Source organism: Ostrinia furnacalis, unplaced genomic scaffold (genome assembly GCF_004193835.3).
Source record: "Ostrinia furnacalis isolate ACB-3 unplaced genomic scaffold, ASM419383v2 OfSCF0682, whole genome shotgun sequence".
NCBI classification, from domain to species: Eukaryota; Metazoa; Arthropoda; class Insecta; order Lepidoptera; family Crambidae; genus Ostrinia; species Ostrinia furnacalis.
In genome coordinates this window covers 666,181-682,816 of record NW_021130921.1, presented here as the reverse complement: position 1 = coordinate 682,816, position 16,636 = coordinate 666,181, and the positions used below count along the sequence as shown (strand labels likewise).

The 16,636-nt window shown below is 35.5% G+C and overlaps 2 protein-coding genes across 5 annotated transcripts; one reads left to right on the top strand and one right to left on the bottom strand.

Annotated features, from left to right (window-relative positions):
- Positions 1-26: 26 nt before the first annotated feature.
- Positions 27-9,275, top strand: LOC114366744 (probable E3 SUMO-protein ligase RNF212). Of its 4 annotated transcripts, XM_028323709.1 has the most exons (9): positions 27-101; positions 501-559; positions 1,138-1,202; positions 1,276-1,395; positions 1,995-2,124; positions 4,323-4,432; positions 5,675-5,749; positions 8,045-8,133; positions 9,089-9,275. In XM_028323709.1, the coding sequence occupies exons 3-9, from the start codon at positions 1,185-1,187 to the stop codon at positions 9,207-9,209; spliced, it is 663 nt and encodes a 220-aa protein (XP_028179510.1). In that variant the 5' UTR covers positions 27-101; positions 501-559; positions 1,138-1,184; the 3' UTR covers positions 9,210-9,275. The 4 variants fall into 4 exon arrangements, with proteins under 4 accessions (XP_028179510.1, XP_028179508.1, XP_028179507.1 ...); XM_028323707.1 differs by lacking the exons at positions 27-101; positions 501-559; positions 1,995-2,124 and adding exons at positions 836-1,047; positions 3,097-3,226; XM_028323706.1 differs by lacking the exons at positions 27-101; positions 501-559 and adding an exon at positions 836-1,047.
- A 417-nt stretch (positions 9,276-9,692) lies between these two features.
- On the bottom strand, positions 9,693-11,926 carry LOC114366776 (spidroin-1). Its single transcript, XM_028323754.1, has 3 exons — positions 10,998-11,926; positions 10,634-10,926; positions 9,693-9,854 (listed from the first exon to the last, which is right to left on the bottom strand). The coding sequence occupies exons 1-3, from the start codon at positions 11,785-11,787 to the stop codon at positions 9,714-9,716; spliced, it is 1,224 nt and encodes a 407-aa protein (XP_028179555.1). The 5' UTR covers positions 11,788-11,926; the 3' UTR covers positions 9,693-9,713.
- Between the last annotated feature and the right edge of the window lie 4,710 nt (positions 11,927-16,636).

The window sequence follows — 16,636 nt, the reverse complement described above, 5'->3', positions numbered from 1 at the left end:
TCGCTAGCAGGAAAACAGTCGGTGAAGACAGGGTTAAGATAGTTTAGACTAGAACATTGACTAATTAACTCAATGCTAAAAAAACATCTATAGTAAAAAAAGTATGTATTATAATAATTGCATCTACAATTGCAATAAAATATTTTGATTTTGAAAAAAAAAAAGCAACTAAGTGCAAGAAAATTTAATATCACGCGTTAATTGTGGGATTTGTACCTACATGAGAAAGTTTTTTTACAACTTTAGCATTAACTTTTTTTTATCCAAATATTTATTTTAAATATTAATATTATGTATTTCCTCCAATGCAAGTACAAGTATAACTTAAAAGGGAGAGATAAAAGTTATACCTACAAAAGTATTTAAAATGAAAATGCATTTTTTTAAGTCGGTGAAAGCACATCCAAACAGCTTAATTTAGATTAATCACAAAATTATAAACGAAAAAAACGTTGCTAAACAAAAATAATTGCTACTTCTATTTCTTCTTTTTCCTATAGCTGATACGTAGTCCATCCATCCATAGGTGCTCAAGTGTCATCGTTCGCCGGAGCCGAGAGTAAGCTTGATTAAATAATGTATTCACGAAGTCACGCGAGCTGGCTGTGTTCGAGGAAAGCTTGGGAATGGAAATGATTTAATTAAATATAATATAATACGTGTTTGGAATATTCAAGAACTTGAACAAAATTAAGATTATTTAATAAAAATTCTATCAGTAATTATAATTTTATTAAATCGATTACTCTTGCAATGCGATTTCGTGTAATGGAACGTTTTTATGCACAGACTTCTTGGCCAATTTATTTATGAAAAAAAAAATCAGATTGATTGACGCCTTGGCATAAAAAAAAATTGGCGCGTAACCTCAAAAACTTTTGGTAAACAATGTTTGGTATTTGGCGTAATAAATTAAAAGTGCTCAATAAAATATTATAAAAATGGACTGGATACACTGTAATAAGTGTTTCTCACAGCTTGAACCAGGAATCACACTTCATTTAACATCATGCGGACACATGTTTTGCAACAATTGTTTGGACAATGGTTTGTCCTACTAATAATAAAAATCATAGAATTTTATTTTACAACGAAAATGTTGAATTGTATTGTATTTTATTTTAATTTTTATTCTAGGGCCAAAAGAATCAACATGTATTGTATGTCGCCTGCCATGTTCTGTTATGAAACTTGTTCCCGACGTATGTATTGCAAAAGTTTGTTTGTAAATAGATGCAGTTTTGTTGAATGAATAATAAAAGTGGATGGTTTTAGATGAAGCCAGAAATCCAAGATTATTTCACAGACCCGGAGGAAATAATTAAAAAGACTTGCGAAGTTTTGCAGTTTCAAAGACAACATAGACGGAGATTGCTTTCCTACTTACTGCAGTCTGTAAGTATTTATTTTGTGAAATGCATTTTCTTTCATTTGTACGAAATAGTGTAGGTATTCAGTATTTATTTACATGAACGTAATGTTATAAACCGCTACCCAAAATTAGAATATCTATTGTTTAATAGGATGCTGTATTTTAAGGTCAAAAATTATATCAAACTAGCTGACCCGGCGAACTTCGTTCCGCCTTAATGGCAATAAATAAGCAGACTTTTTTTTTTATTTCGAACGGGATAAAAAGACAATTTTCAGCTAAATCGGTTCAGCCGTTCTTGAGTTATAAGTGGTGTAACTAACACGACTTTCTTTTCAATACGAGATTTTGAAGTTTTCTTTTACAATATTGTAATAAGTTATTTTTCTTACGTTATTTGAAGTTATAATGAATCCGTTTCGGAAGTCATACTACTAGGGCCTTTTTACAAAAAGAGTTAAACATACGTTGAAATGACATTTCCATACTAAATTACATTTAAACAAGTGCTCAACGGGCGTTTAAATTGTTGTAATTTAAGCCCTAAGAAAACTAACTGAAAAAAAACCCATTAGGGTTTTTCAGTTAGTTTTTGTTTAAGAATAAATTATGCGATTTTCAGACGAAAAAGTTTCACACAGCCAGGACCGAACTGAAGCGGATGACGGAACTGTGCCAGAAGCAACACAAGCAGCTGAAGGAGTACCAGAAAGTTGTGAAGAACTTGGAGGCCCAACTAGCGAACCAGTCAAGTAAGTTTCAGTTTACTGCGTTCTTCGTTAGCAAAATCTTAGTTGTAAGTGGCTGGCAAAGTTTCTTTTTAATGTTTTAACTTTCAAAGTTTTGATAAACTGTTCATGGTAGGAATTTAGCTGAGTTGCATCACTTTAACTTTAACCTCAACTATAACTTTTATCGGTGTTTTTGTATGGAGTTTGTAAGGCTTTTGACGTTTATTATAACAGTTAGAGTTATTCTAAAATTATTCTTAGGCTGAGTTGATATTATCTTACTTTAACTTTAACAAACGTCAAAAGTCTGTCGAACTTCATACAAAAACACCGGTTGTAGCTATAGTTACGGTTAAAAAAGGTGGTGCAACTCAGCCTTAGTGTGATATTTGCTTATTTCGATTTAATCGTAGTTTAGTATTACACAGGCTTTGTCTGAGAAAACAATATGGTTAAAATTAACTTCACTATAAAGCGCAAGCATAATAAACTTCTATTGTGCATATTATTACGCATGNTCCTACTTGCTGCAGTCTGTAAGTATTTATTTTGTGAAATGCATTTTCTTTCATTTCTACGAAATAGTATAGGTATTCAGTATTTATTTACATGAACGTAATGTTAATAAACCGCTTCCCAATTTTAGAATATTGTTTTATTGGATGCTGTACTTATTTTGAGGTAAAAAATAACAATACTTCGAGATTTTTGAAGTTTTCTTTTACAATATTGTAATAAGTTATTTTTCTTACGTTATTTGAAGTTATAATGAATCCGTTTCGAAAGTCATACTACTAGGGCCTTTTTACAAAAAAAGTTAAACACACGTTGAACATTACTTTAAAATGACATTTCCACACTAAATACATTTAAACAAGTGCTCAACGGGCGTTTAACTTTTTGTGACTTAAGCCCCAAGAAAACTAACTGAAATAAAAACCATTAGGGTTTTTCAGTTAGTTTTTGGTTAAGAATAAATTATGCAATTTTCAGACGAAAAAGTTTCACACAGCCAGAACCGAACTGAAGCGGATGACGGAACTGTGCCAGAAGCAACACAAGCAGCTGAAGGAGTACCAGAAAGTTGTGAAGAACTTGGAGGCCCAACTAGCGAACCACTCAAGTAAGTTTCAGTTCACTGCGTTCTTCGTTAGCAAAATCTTAGTTTTAAGTGCCTGGCAAGAGCGGATAAAAGTTTATTTTTAATGTTCAAACATTCAAAGTTTTGATAAACTGTTCATGGAAATTTAGCTGAGTTGCATCACTTTAACTTTAACCGTAACTATAACTTTTACCGGTGTTTTTGTATGGAGTTTGAAAAACTTTTGACGTTTATTATAACAGTTAAAAGTTATTCTTAAATTATTCTTAGGCTGAGCTGCACCATCTTTAACTTTAACAAACGTCAAATGTCTGTCAAACTTCATACAAAAACACTGGTTGTGGCTATAGGTACGGTTATAAAAGGTGGTGCAACTCAGCCTTAGTGTATTTGCCTATTTCGATTTAATCGTTATTTACTGTTACACAGGCTTTGTCTGAGAAAACAATATGGTTAAACTTAACTTCACTATAAAGCGCAAGCATATAATATAGCATATATATATAGCCTCATAGTAAACGCTACGAAATGCTTTATTAATATTGCTCTCTACTATATTGAGAGCTGTTCTTGTATATCTACCAGTATAATACGAGAGAGAGAGAGCATTTTGTGAGTTTGTGTTTAGGTAAGTAATGTGTAATTTTCGGAACCACTGTGAAGTATTATAGGTACTTTGTGTTTGAATTAACGGTTATAGTGCGACAAGGCTATTTGAGAGATTTAGGGTGTCATTACCGTAGGAAGGTATGACAATAATATTGTTGTAATTATTATTCTGTTAGTGTCTGGGGGCCTTAAGTATTTAAAGAATCTTTTGCTATGTGAAAGGTAGGTACCTTTTCTCTGATATAGGCTTATAGTATAATATTTTATAGATGCCAATTTCTATATAACATACAACCTTACGGCTGAAACGAACGAACGAACGATACAACCTTACAACCTGGGGGATTTTTTATGGAAATAGGTGGTTGGTGGGATTAATCAACAATCGGCCGACAAAAAGTCTGGTACAGGTCAAAGTCAAAGTCAAAGTCAAAGTCAAAGTTGAGTACTTAGGCCCTTTCCAGGTCGCTTATACAGGCGGGGAGTTTAAATAACTGTCCTTTTCCAGAACAAGCCTCCCCATTCAACATTCCTATCTCCCCTGGCTCCAACATCTCACCCAGCTTCATAAAATCTTCGCCTTGCTACAAGAGGCCAGCCAAAAGTACTCCTTACAATGTGAGTATTTTATCATAACAGATGATTGATCTAAATATTTTTACTTCTTCTACTGTTCGTTTCAGCTAAATGCGTGACAAAGGTCTCTCACAAGAATTACCATAATGACCGGTCCTGCGCTGCCTGCATCCAGGCACTTCCCGCGACCTTCACCAGATCGTCGGTCCACCTAGTGGGGGTCTACTGTGTGTAAAAACTTGAGTAGTTGGGGTCACGACACTATTAAGGTGACATTTAAAGATCAAACTGTATTTGGACCACGTAAAGTGCTCTGAAAGGGGCGTGTTCAAAAAGAAAATTTCGATAATCTTAAATCAGTCATCTTTTGAGGAATAAAGACTTACGGACGGACTTATACCTGCTTCCGTATTCTGAAACAATGCTGAAGTTAAGCCTGTTATTTTTTTAAAGATTAATATTTCAAATCGAGTACCAAGTGTCGTTTCAGACCTCAATCTTTTCACCACCACTTGAGTCACGTTTCACAGCTCAAAGAAAGCTAATATTGCCCCAACATCTACAATGGCCTTTTACAATCGTATACACGCGCTTCTGGGTCGAACACTCAATACGGTCGAAACATATGTCCCGGCTTTCGACGGAGCAAATAAACAGTATCAAAGCAGGTCGGGTCGGGTCGAACTTACGACCCGTCAATTTTTCAGCGCGCACTGATGCTCGCTGGGTCGGAAAGACCCCTGAAATTCATTTAGTGTATGACACATAAGCCTGGAAAATGGCTTGATAGTTTCAAAGTGATAAAAAATAATGGTTGAACTTTTGAACAAAGACACAGAAGAAGAGTGTATTCGCAAACTGAATCTGAATATTTTTTTATGCAGCACAAAGCAGTTATTATATCTGATTGCACATTAATTTGGATATAATAGGCGTAAATTAAAAGATTTCCATGTTTGAAGCCACTTGACTTATTGCGCTATGTGAAATACCTATGGCTTAAATACAAAAATAGTAACTTTGTCAGAAGTCATGCGTCTGTAAAAATATTAGGGAGTGTTGCGGATTCGGAAGTTTTTGAGGGCATAGTCTTTGTCTATAACTTCAATTAGAATCTACGCTAACAGATTCGCGGACAAACGTATTAGATAAGGGTACTTTTCCCCATTCATCTTAGAACAGGAAAAGCTAAAGGTCTTCTATATGTTGTTTATTCCTTTATTCCTTTGGGTGCCGGGGTTTTACCACTACGAAAACTTAAAAGATTAAACGTTTATCTCGCAGTGTTATCAGTCGGCCCTCGTGACCCCCGCCCGAGTGACCAAGCAAAGGTCCGCTTGCTTCAGCGGTCAGAGTCAGGTACCTATTTTTATTATTGTAGTGATAGAGATTGCCACATGACGTCTGAGTGGACGTGATGGCGAGTACAGTCAGCGTTGATAGAATCTGGCAATGTCACAAGATTTTCTGAGGCCAACTTGCTTGAGTTTAAATTAAGTTTTGAGTTTTGTTTTTTAATTTGTTTCAAAAGTCCGTAAGTAATCCTGAAATTGCTCAGAAATATATTTTAACTATCATTTGGTTGAATACTTTAAAATGCAGTTTTCAGCTAAATTCCTATTTTTTTGTAATAAATAATAGCTAGTAATCTATATTTGTACGTAACTACAAATTTTATCAAATTTTAATGATAAAATTGCCAAATACTATTGTCGCGAATAGTACAAAATTGTTATTGTAGGTAGATGATGTGTGAACTTAAATTTTGTTTGATTTCGCATTTTTGTTAAGGAAGTGCAGAAAACGAGGATAAATGTTGTATTAAATGTTCTGTGATTTCAGTAAAATTCCTACTTTAGTTAATCAGAATAATGTAGGTAGGCTCTTTTACTAGCAAATGATCGTAGAACGGAAATATTGCTTGGTGTAAATTAATAAATTTGTAATAAGTAGGTATAATTTAATATATTACATAATATAATACAGTATAATATAATAACAATTTTTAAAATATTTCAAAAGTTATCAAATGCATATGCAATTACAGTTCACGTATCGAAAAAATTATCACTTTCGTCACAGCAGCACACACTATAACTTGGCCAACCAAAAATAATTTGAATCTTGAACTCTACAGTTTTACACATTGCTACCAAAACACCTTCTGACCATGACCACTCCTTGCTTGGTAGAACCAGCAGGCAATATATTATATCTGAAACCATACAAGCTGTCATAACAGCTCACTAAAGCATGTTTCCACCGCCAGTTGGCAAGGCACCAGCAATACCTATACGTGACCAGCTCCCCAAAAGGTCAGCTGTTAGTATAGTATATATTGTTTTCGTCTATATTGTGATATTGTTTTCGTGTTTACACCACCTATGCTGTGAACGGTAAGATAAATAAACAGAATATAAACAAGTAGGTATGTACTCTAAATGTTTATAAATAAATGTGTGGATGAGTTACTTCTTCAGGTAAAGGTTAACCGAAATATGAAGCTATTTTTAAATATTTTAAGCGTACAAGCAGACGTTTAAAACAGGTAAATCGCTGTGTTTATTATCTGAACAAACACTGGCCCCTTTAATATTATTAGAAGAGCTTTAAAGTATTTATATTACCTTTATTTACCTTTGTGAGTCTCTCGAACGAATGGGAATAGGAATAAAGAGGCGTTATTGTTTTAATATGTTTTGAAGTACCACTGCCTCCAATACACACTTTAATGTTTTGAGAAATAGACTCTCCAGATCAGAATTTCGAGGGATATTTATCTCTAGATAGTAGAATTGACTTTGATGTAATAGGTAATATTATGACTAAGATTAGTTAACTTATTACAATAGTAAACAAATCGATAGTTAACTTAATTCACAACATTCACAAAATGCTGTAAAAATCAAAACAATGTTTTCCAATAAACAGCTGAAAAGCTGTTAAATATAGTTAAAATCACTTTCAAAAATTCATTTCGTTAAAATCACTTTCATGACGCGTGAAAACCTCTGGGCATAAAATTGAAAACTGAAATTACAAACCCGAGCAGTCTACGGTGGCAGGTTTATCCCATTTTATTAAAATAACTTTCATCTGAAACATTTTGCTGAAATTCACGAAAACCTGTCAGACATATTAAAGTATGTGGTGTTACTGAAATATCGGAAAACTTTTGTGAATTATTGTATGCTTGGTTCGGCGTTTTCATGGATCTTGCGGGCTTTATTGCTTTATGTGGTGATATACAATGAGAAGAGTTATTATAAGGATATTCACAACTTATGTTGGTATTTTGGGTCTTTTCAAAGCTGAAGCAATATTTTCTAGATTAGCTTAGCTATTTCTGCTTGCATTAAAGAGTAGGCTAAAGTGCGAAATCACAACAAGTACTTTAGCTGTCTGACAGACTTTGGTAAAGAAATAATGATATTTCAACCGTTTAGATAAGACTCTCCTAAGTCATTATTAAAGAAAGTGCATTGTGTTGCTCATGTCTAGACCACTACATCACTTAGCACTATCCAAATGTATGTCAATGGTCATCTATCGCTGATTTGTAGTACTAAGGTTCAAAACAAATGAAAAATCTTTTCCTCTATACTGTTTACTTTAAAAACAAAACACGGCTCCCAAGCTACCGTTCTGTTTCAGAAGTCGAACACGTCGAACAAGATATCGTCAACGGTGTTCACGCCACCGACGCCCGACTCGGCCGGGTACAGCAACTTTTTAAAGCACCTGTAACGGTATCGCCTGAACAAATGATCATGCAAGCGCGAATGTTCTTTAGAATCTATATATATAAAAATGAAACCCGTTTCGCGTTGTCACGGCATCACGTGTGAACGGCTGAACCGATTTCGATAATTCTTTTTTTTAAATGTTTGTGGAAGTCCAAGGATGGTTCTTACGGAAAAAAATATTAAGAAAATCTCTACGCTAAGGCGGTACGAAGTTCGCCGGGTCAGCTAGTATTGAAAAATAAATACACTTACTGCAAAGAAAGACATCGATGTCGTCGGGTATGGTGCAAATCCGCGAAACTATCACTGGCTAATACCGCGTATCTGCACTACTGACTAGGGATGTTATGGATATGTAGTTTCGGTTATGGATACGGTTACGGATATAGGAATAATATTATACCGGTTTCGGTTACGGTTACGGATATTTTTTTATTTCGGATATCCGAAACTTTCGGTTACGGTTACGGATATCCATAACATCCCTGCTACAGACTCCTGCGTTTCCCGCTAATTCTTAAACTGGCTAAAGTTACACGGTATTATCAAAATGCTAGTTATGCGGATTTGCACTACCCATCCCCTACGATGCTGTGTTCATACATACAATTTTCACATTGAGTTCCAAAAGCTCTCTCTCTCAAATGAATTAGTAACATAGTGAGATAACGATTTTATGCTTATAATTTTCATGTATCAGATGTGACGTGATGTAAGCATATTTGTACAGTGGTTCTTGATTATATTGACTAACTAAAACTAAGTGAAAAATACTTCAGTATTTTGTCATCTGATTAACTTTTTGTGCAATAATTAGATCCAGCTAGCTGAATAATTAAATATACTTTTTCTTAACACCGTGGTCGACTAATGAATTGTCATGGCTAATCTTTAAACTAACCGTATAATGAGTTTTATAGCGAAAAACTAGATATTTCGTTTTATTTTCTAGGTCCTCTAGCAGCGAGTCTGGGTATCAAACCAATGGTTCTAACTCGCCGATTTTGTACTGCAATGGCTATGGAAAGTGCTCGTTCAAGAGAAGAAAGAATCCTTTTTTGTTTGATTATTAAGTTAATTTTGTCTTGATTTTATTTTATTAGTTTGCCTTTTTCGTAATTCTTGCATGTAATTCTAATAATGCGGTGCGTAATAAATGTGTAAAATCTAAAAAAAGCTTGAATTTATTGAGATGACATTGTTTGGTTTGCATTTGTATTGATTACCTAGGTATCGATTAGATAATTGGATTAGGTAATTATTTACGGCGTACGGCAATGAAACTTTTTCATCTAGATTCTAGATGCTATAACAAATTAGATTATTATATTTGAAACTATGGTCAACCTATAATCTTTGTTTCGAAGTCGAAGCGCTGGCAAGTTCCATAAAATAGGGAGACCCAAAAATACTTTTCAAACTGTACCATCCTAGACTGCGTCTGATTTTTATGAATAACGGTCAAATACCTGCCTTGTTTTGCATTAAAAAAATCTTCAGTCAAAAGAAACATCCATTCCAAAAGTTCAAAAACATTTATTAATCAACGTCAACAATTATCTCGAGCTGGTCACTGGTCAGTGGATGGGCAGGATTCCCTTGTTCTGCTGGTAGCCTCCACTGGCTTCCTGGTGGCCGTGCACTGCATGAGCCCCAAGGTTGTTGAACTTTTCCAAAAGTTCTGCACCACCTTTGTAGCCCTTCTGGAGGTATTCGCCCTGGGAAATGATAAGATGTCATTGTCATTTATTGTCATGTCATAAAAATAATTGGGAGTTAGTGAATCTGACCAAAAAGAGCACATTAATATAATCTATTGTAGAGAATATAATGACGTCGACTGTGTTACTTGGATTTTTTTATGGAAAAAATATTATTCTCCGTAAAAGTCCGTAAAATTAATCAGTACAAGAAAGTTACGTCTGTAATTTTGTTAAAAATCCTGTATTAAAACTCTATTTATTATCAAGTCAATTGTTAAATAATCTCAATTAACTTTACTGTAGAACTTTCCAAAAACTCTTTTGCACAACTAAACGAAAAGGTATTGTTGCTATAACCTAAGAAAATTAATGTCACTTTCAAATTCTAATAGCATTCAATAATGAAGTAAGCGACCACCTAATGTGTCTTAGCAAAAGTAATTATAAGTTTTTAATCATGGGAACCATGATCACTGTTTGCAAAATGTTTAAAAGGATTTATGAGATAAGGTATTTACTTTTTCTATAATGTGCCAATTTCAGTCGTTTCTCAGTAGATTGGGCGTCACCAAAATAACCCAAAAATATTAGTATCTTCAGCAATATTATCGGTAAGATTTTTAGTCTCGCAAGAACACATGTTACATATTATTTTATTACGCTTATCTGACGATCAAATAACATTGTTTATCCCCGACTAACTTACTAAAATAGCAAGGATTATTATTATATTCCTCATTTTCTACGCCAGACGTTTGCGTTAGTGATTTGGGAATAAGTTTATGTTTACTAACCTTATTGGCCTTGGCATCGTCAATCTTCTGTTCTGACACGTGATGTCCTTCCTTGCCCTGGGCGTTTGCATCCAGGATCTTCTCTTCGGCAGCTCCCTTGAAGCCTTGCTGAGCGTTCTCGCCGAAGTTCTGGGCGTTCTGGCCGGCGACGCGGTGGTCAGCCTCGTCATGGGCTTCATCGTAGAAGCTCTCCGTTTTTTCCTCTTCGTTCTTACTGCTGGATGTCTTGAATCCTTTGCTCACATGACCCTTTTTGTGGCTCTTCGCTTTTTTCAGCTGTTCCTCATTGGCACCTATTTACAAGTCTTATGTTATTACATTTGTTAATTAAAGAATGCTATGTATGTGTAAAATATAGACTTACCATGTTTATCGAATTTCTGGCCGCCCTCATAGAATTTCTCGTCACCGGCAGCTTTCTTTTTAGCCTCTTCGTCTTTGTAGAAACTGGATTCTCCCTTTTCAGCCTTAGCAGCAGCGGCAGCCTGTTGGAAACCCTCTTGGCCATGTTTAGACTCTTCCTCAGCTTTCTTTTCTAGCTTCTCAATGTTTTCATCGGCGCCTTTCTTTTGAGCAGCATCGTACGCCTTTTTGTCGACGTATCCTCCGCCAACTTGGGCACCGAGTATAGGATGGTATAGAAGACCGTTTCCTAAGCCGATTCCGCCGACTCCCAAGCCACCGATTCCAGGGTGGATCAAAGCGCCGTTTGCGACACCACCAACGCCGACTCCTCCAGCACCAACACCACCAATACCGCCGCCAACGCCAAGTCCATTAACCGCGCCTATTCCGAGTTGGCCCAGTCCTTGCCCGAGTCCAATCCCTCCAAGCCCTAAGCCACCGAGTCCACCGATGCCTATTCCTTGGCCTAAACCAAGACCTCCGACGCCAACACCACCTACACCACCAACACCGACGCCCGTATTCAGAATCGTAGAAGCGGCTCCTTGGAGTTGCTCAGGGTAATCCTCACTTTCTTCAACTTCGTACGAATTGGAAAGCGGCACTCCCGACCTCGCATCGGTCCCGATAGCGTCCAGGCGCTCCTTCACATAGTCGTACGGCGTCTTGTTGTCAGACAACTCGACTTTATGGAACAGCTGGGCCGAAGCCACACACAGAATCGCGAACTTGGACAACGTAGTCAACATCGTTAAATTGTTTACCGGCGTAGTGCGACTGATGTCATTTCGGTGCTGCAACCATTATTTATAGTGAAGTTAAATTCGGTGGAACGTAGCGGTCCTCGTATTTAGGTCTCCGTGATAGTTTTCGCCGTCTGGGGCCCGTGTCCGGTGGTTCCCTTCCTGTGTTATTGTCTTAACTGCTCCTAATGGGACTGAAACGGCGAAAATAAAACAATGCGCCCGGTGAGACCTTGCTTTCCAGTTCACTGAAGCCGGCAGTGGGGCGTCGGTTTACGCAACCAGCTATAGGTGACACGTTTTCTCGTGTTTTCCAAGAAATAACCTGTGGTTTCTGGAAATATGGTCTCATTACCCTGATACATTAAGGTTATTAAAGTTACAATGTGCATTGCTTGTTAGCATTGATTAAGATTCTGCCGGCAACTGTTAAGTAAATGAGATAAATCTGGGCTCATTGCCATTTCCGCGGAGTCTTATCTACCCAGCGAATAAGTAGGCTGTAAAGTACCTACCTTGTTAGAGTAACAACCTTATTTTTTAGTTAATGAGATAATGTTGCAATTTATTAACCGAGTGATTAATTTCCTCCGTGTATCAACCTTGGTTCAGATCGGACGATTTCACGTTATTGTTTTCTTACGCTTAAAATATGTGTCGAGGGCTCTAATAAAGGTTATCGTCCATTATACAGGTGTCAGGTGTCAATGAGTCACCAAGAATCACTCTTTGGAAATTTAGGAAGCATTGAAGTATAGAAATAGGTCGTAACTTTACCTCAAGTTCTTCGATTAGTCTCTACCTAACTAGGTAAGGTTTATTTCCAATCAACTTTAACGTTTAAAGTATAAAACAGATTTTGTCCAAACGACATAAAATCGCAATATTCTTTCAAATATTCCGTTACTTACTGAATCGTGTATGAAAAAAGGTCTGTCGCAAAAAATACAGGGGAAAGCACTTAACTTATTTAGCGAATGCAAATAGCTTGGGGAGTTTCAAATGATGATTATAATAAGACGTTAAATTAAATTGTCGTCTCGGTGTAATTTGAGGATTTTACTCCAAAATTATGTTCATAAAGACTTGTATGAACATTCTCATTTGGAACTCTAATTAAATTCGTTGTGGCCGGAATTAATCTTAGGGCTCTCTTTGTTACGGTTTGATGCTTTTCTACGTTTATTTTCAGAGATTTAATCTGCTCTTGTGTTAAAACGAGTAGCCTTAAGTATTAGTTAATACCAAATCGAGTTACAACTAAGTGCATATCAGCCTATTAGTTTAGTGTAAAGCTAGGTAGAGTTATTGATTCTATGAAACTGCACTGTGCATGTCACTAGTATTAGTATTTTATCTTTTCTTTCAAGCGGGATAAGATGACAAAAGTTTTGAGCGGTAAGTATGAGTTGACCAAAGCCTCAGAATAGGCCAGTGAAGGATTACTTAAAGACTTTTCGTTCAAAGAAATACTCAATTGACGGTGATAGCGTTCAAGGATTGAATAAAGTCAATGAAAATGAATGAATGGAAATCTCTATTGAGTACCTATCTTATAATAAATGGCAGGGAGATCCCTTTTAAGATATAGGTCTTTTAATAGAAGGTTCCACTTTATCACTTAAAAAAGGTTACCTAAAATTTTCATACACAAAGAATTTAGTTAAGAAGACTATTGTGTATGGATGGACGACGCGCGACGGTAGTTATATACGCATAATTATGATGATAAGCCAGAGTTCTGGTGCCATGTAGGTAATTGTAATAATGCTCTTTTCCAATATAGATGTAGGGCTCGGGAAAGATACAAAAGATCTCATGGGTCGTCATTTGTAAGACAATATCTCTAATACAATATGGCAGTATTAGTGTGAAATATTAACTCCCACCCACTCATAGAAGATCCAGAATAATTAAAGTACAACTTTAGTTTGGCTTCTTTTTCATAGTTAAAACGATAATATTAGCTCAGGTAATGGTTAATCTAATTAAAACTCTAAGTCTTAAATTAACTTAAAGCAAAGTTTAAAATAAGCGTATCTCGTAAAATTTAATTTAAGTGCTTCTAGAAACAAATTTAACAAAGTTTCGTGCATAACGTTAAGAACTTCGAGCGCCTAATTGAAATAAAAAGCAACAAATTCAAAATCTACACAAGTTCAGTGCACCCCACCAGGCGCCAACTATATACTAACTTTAATTAATGCTGGTTTTAATCTGATATTCTAGAATTTAAAATAACAAAATGTGCTGAAATAATAATGTTTGTGAAGTAATAGTTGTGACATGTAAGACTATTCTTTACTTCAAGGTTGTTATTTTTGGCTTTAGTGACTTTAAAATATGGAAAACTAAGAACCTAAGTAAGTATAGGATTTGTAATGGGATTTTAACTTTGATTTACGTTTTTATCACCAGTCTCACGTTAAAAACAAGCATTAAAATTATATTACTTTATGTTATTTAAACAATTTTGAATTTTTTAATTATTGCTGAAGATGTATAAGAAGCTGATCAGTATAATTATTGTGCCAGCTAGGCCTAGATCATATTATTAATACACTTTATTTTTAGAAAAGCTCCAAAATATCGTAACTTCTTGGTAGAGTTAACTCTATAGAGATGCATGTACTATAAAGAGGGAAAATTTTGCCAAGAAAACTTCAAACTGTAAGAACTTTAAGGAGGTTATTGAAATAGTTCCACTGCATTGTGAGTATGCGAGTTGGAGAAGAAAATTTTCAGGCTGCATTAAAATTTACGAAGAAAAAACTTCTTGTTAGTAAAAATTAGGAGTCATTGCGATGCATGATGTTATTTGCTTTTAGAAAAAAAGTTTTCTGTTTTAAAATAAATAAGTAGGTACCTAAGTAGTCTGTTAGTTGTTAATGGCGCGTTTAAAAAAAGCTTAAAATATAGACCAGAACAATGCAATCAATCGACTTTTTGTTCTCATTCAACGGCAACACATAGGTACTAGATACTATAGGTACTTCGTGGTAGATAATTAATTTCTTTACCTCTTACTGTACATTAACAGGCGACTAGAAATAATATAAAAACTTTTAAGCACTCTAATCTATACACACTTTTGGGTTTCTCTATCCGTAAACGTTTCACTTCTCCATGTAAATGCCAGTCTTCATTCAGAGTCAATTCACAGTTGGTTGACTTATTGCTTTTAGAAAACTGTAGGCGTTTCTTTTCTTAATTCACTTTTCCTTACCTGTAATTTAAAAGCGGTCTCATTTATTCTGCATCGAAATGATAATCGTCATCATATCGCGAATAAACATAAACTTTCTATCCTACTTAATATTATAAATGCGAAAGTTTGGATGTCTGGATGTTTGTTACTCTTTCACGCAAACACTACTGAACGGATTTTGATGAAACTTTACAGTATTATTGTTTATAACCCAGAATAACATATAGGCTATAATTTATGACGATCTGTGACAAACTAAATTTCACGCGGGTGAAACCGTGGGCAAAAGCTAGTCTTGTATAAGTTTACATATATCCCTCGTACCCGAGCCTCGAAGGTGTCCACACGTGTCCATTATAAAAACAAGGGAGAGTTGCAATTGAGTTTGTGATTGTGAAACAGATAATAACCAATGTTTACTTGTCAATTGGGTGCGTGCAAATTATAAATAAATATTCTAGAATTATTACGGTTCCAACTTGAAAGTACTCCATCATTTGCATTTGGAATAATATGAACAGATGCATCTCTCCGATTGTAATGAATCAAATCTGGCATTTCGCTGACACGCGGCTGACATGTCTCGCGCCGCATTGTGTCTCTGTCGATATGCAAATAAGGACCTTTCTCCATTTATCACACAGACACTTTTTGCTCGGTCACTCTTTCGGCTTTCTACCGGCAAAGATTTTGCCAAGTTTAACGCTGCGTCCCAATCGCGCTTTGATTTTCGACTCTGTTTCTTTACTATAAGGTTGAGAAACGAGGGTAGCAGATTATGTTAAAGTTTACGCGCCTAAAGATTAATCGTCAATCACTCATTCAATCATAGTGCACTTTCTATCGATTGCATTGAGTTACCGAAAATAATAATCGAAATAAAGCTTTCACTACGACAAAATTGCTAAACGTTCAGTGTAATTTGGTTTTACATAACCAAAGTGTAATGATACCTAGAGTGATAGTTAAGAAACTAATTTGTCTGAGTTAATTACTTAAATAGAGAGATGTTTTAATCTGTAGTAGTGAATTATATCGTCTTAACTTACCAGTTAGCGGCAATAGAGCGTTCAAGCAGCAAGTATGTGACAATTTATAAATTAATATGTTTACATATTCAGATTATTTCAGCATAAATAATATATCATAAGAGTAAAATTACTTAAGTTACTTTTATGCTAAGCCGTCAAATCTGTAGCACGAAAAAACTAACGAATGTAGTCAGCGAATCACTCTTTGATTGGGCCCATGAAAAAGAAATGGTTTGGAATTAAAATGTATTTCTAAAGGTTTAACACAGTTTAAACTAGGTAGGTACACCTGAAAACTAGATTTTGGAGTTCCCCAGCAAAAACGGCGTTCGTGAAAACGTTCGCTAAAGCGAGTTCGACTGAACCATGAATGTATTCATGAGAGCCGTGGAACGTAAATTTTCGATGGCCGGATTGAATCCCGTTGAATAAAACGCTTTTATTGTTTTCTCCATTTTGACGCTGTTACGCTCGCGAGCAATTTTAGAGCGGATATTATATGCTGAGCGTACACACCATCTGCTTTGAACTCGCAGCTTTGCTTTTAGTTGGGAAATGTTTCAGGATTTTAAGTAAGATGACTGTTTTCAGGAGAAGTTAATGGAATTATTTCTAT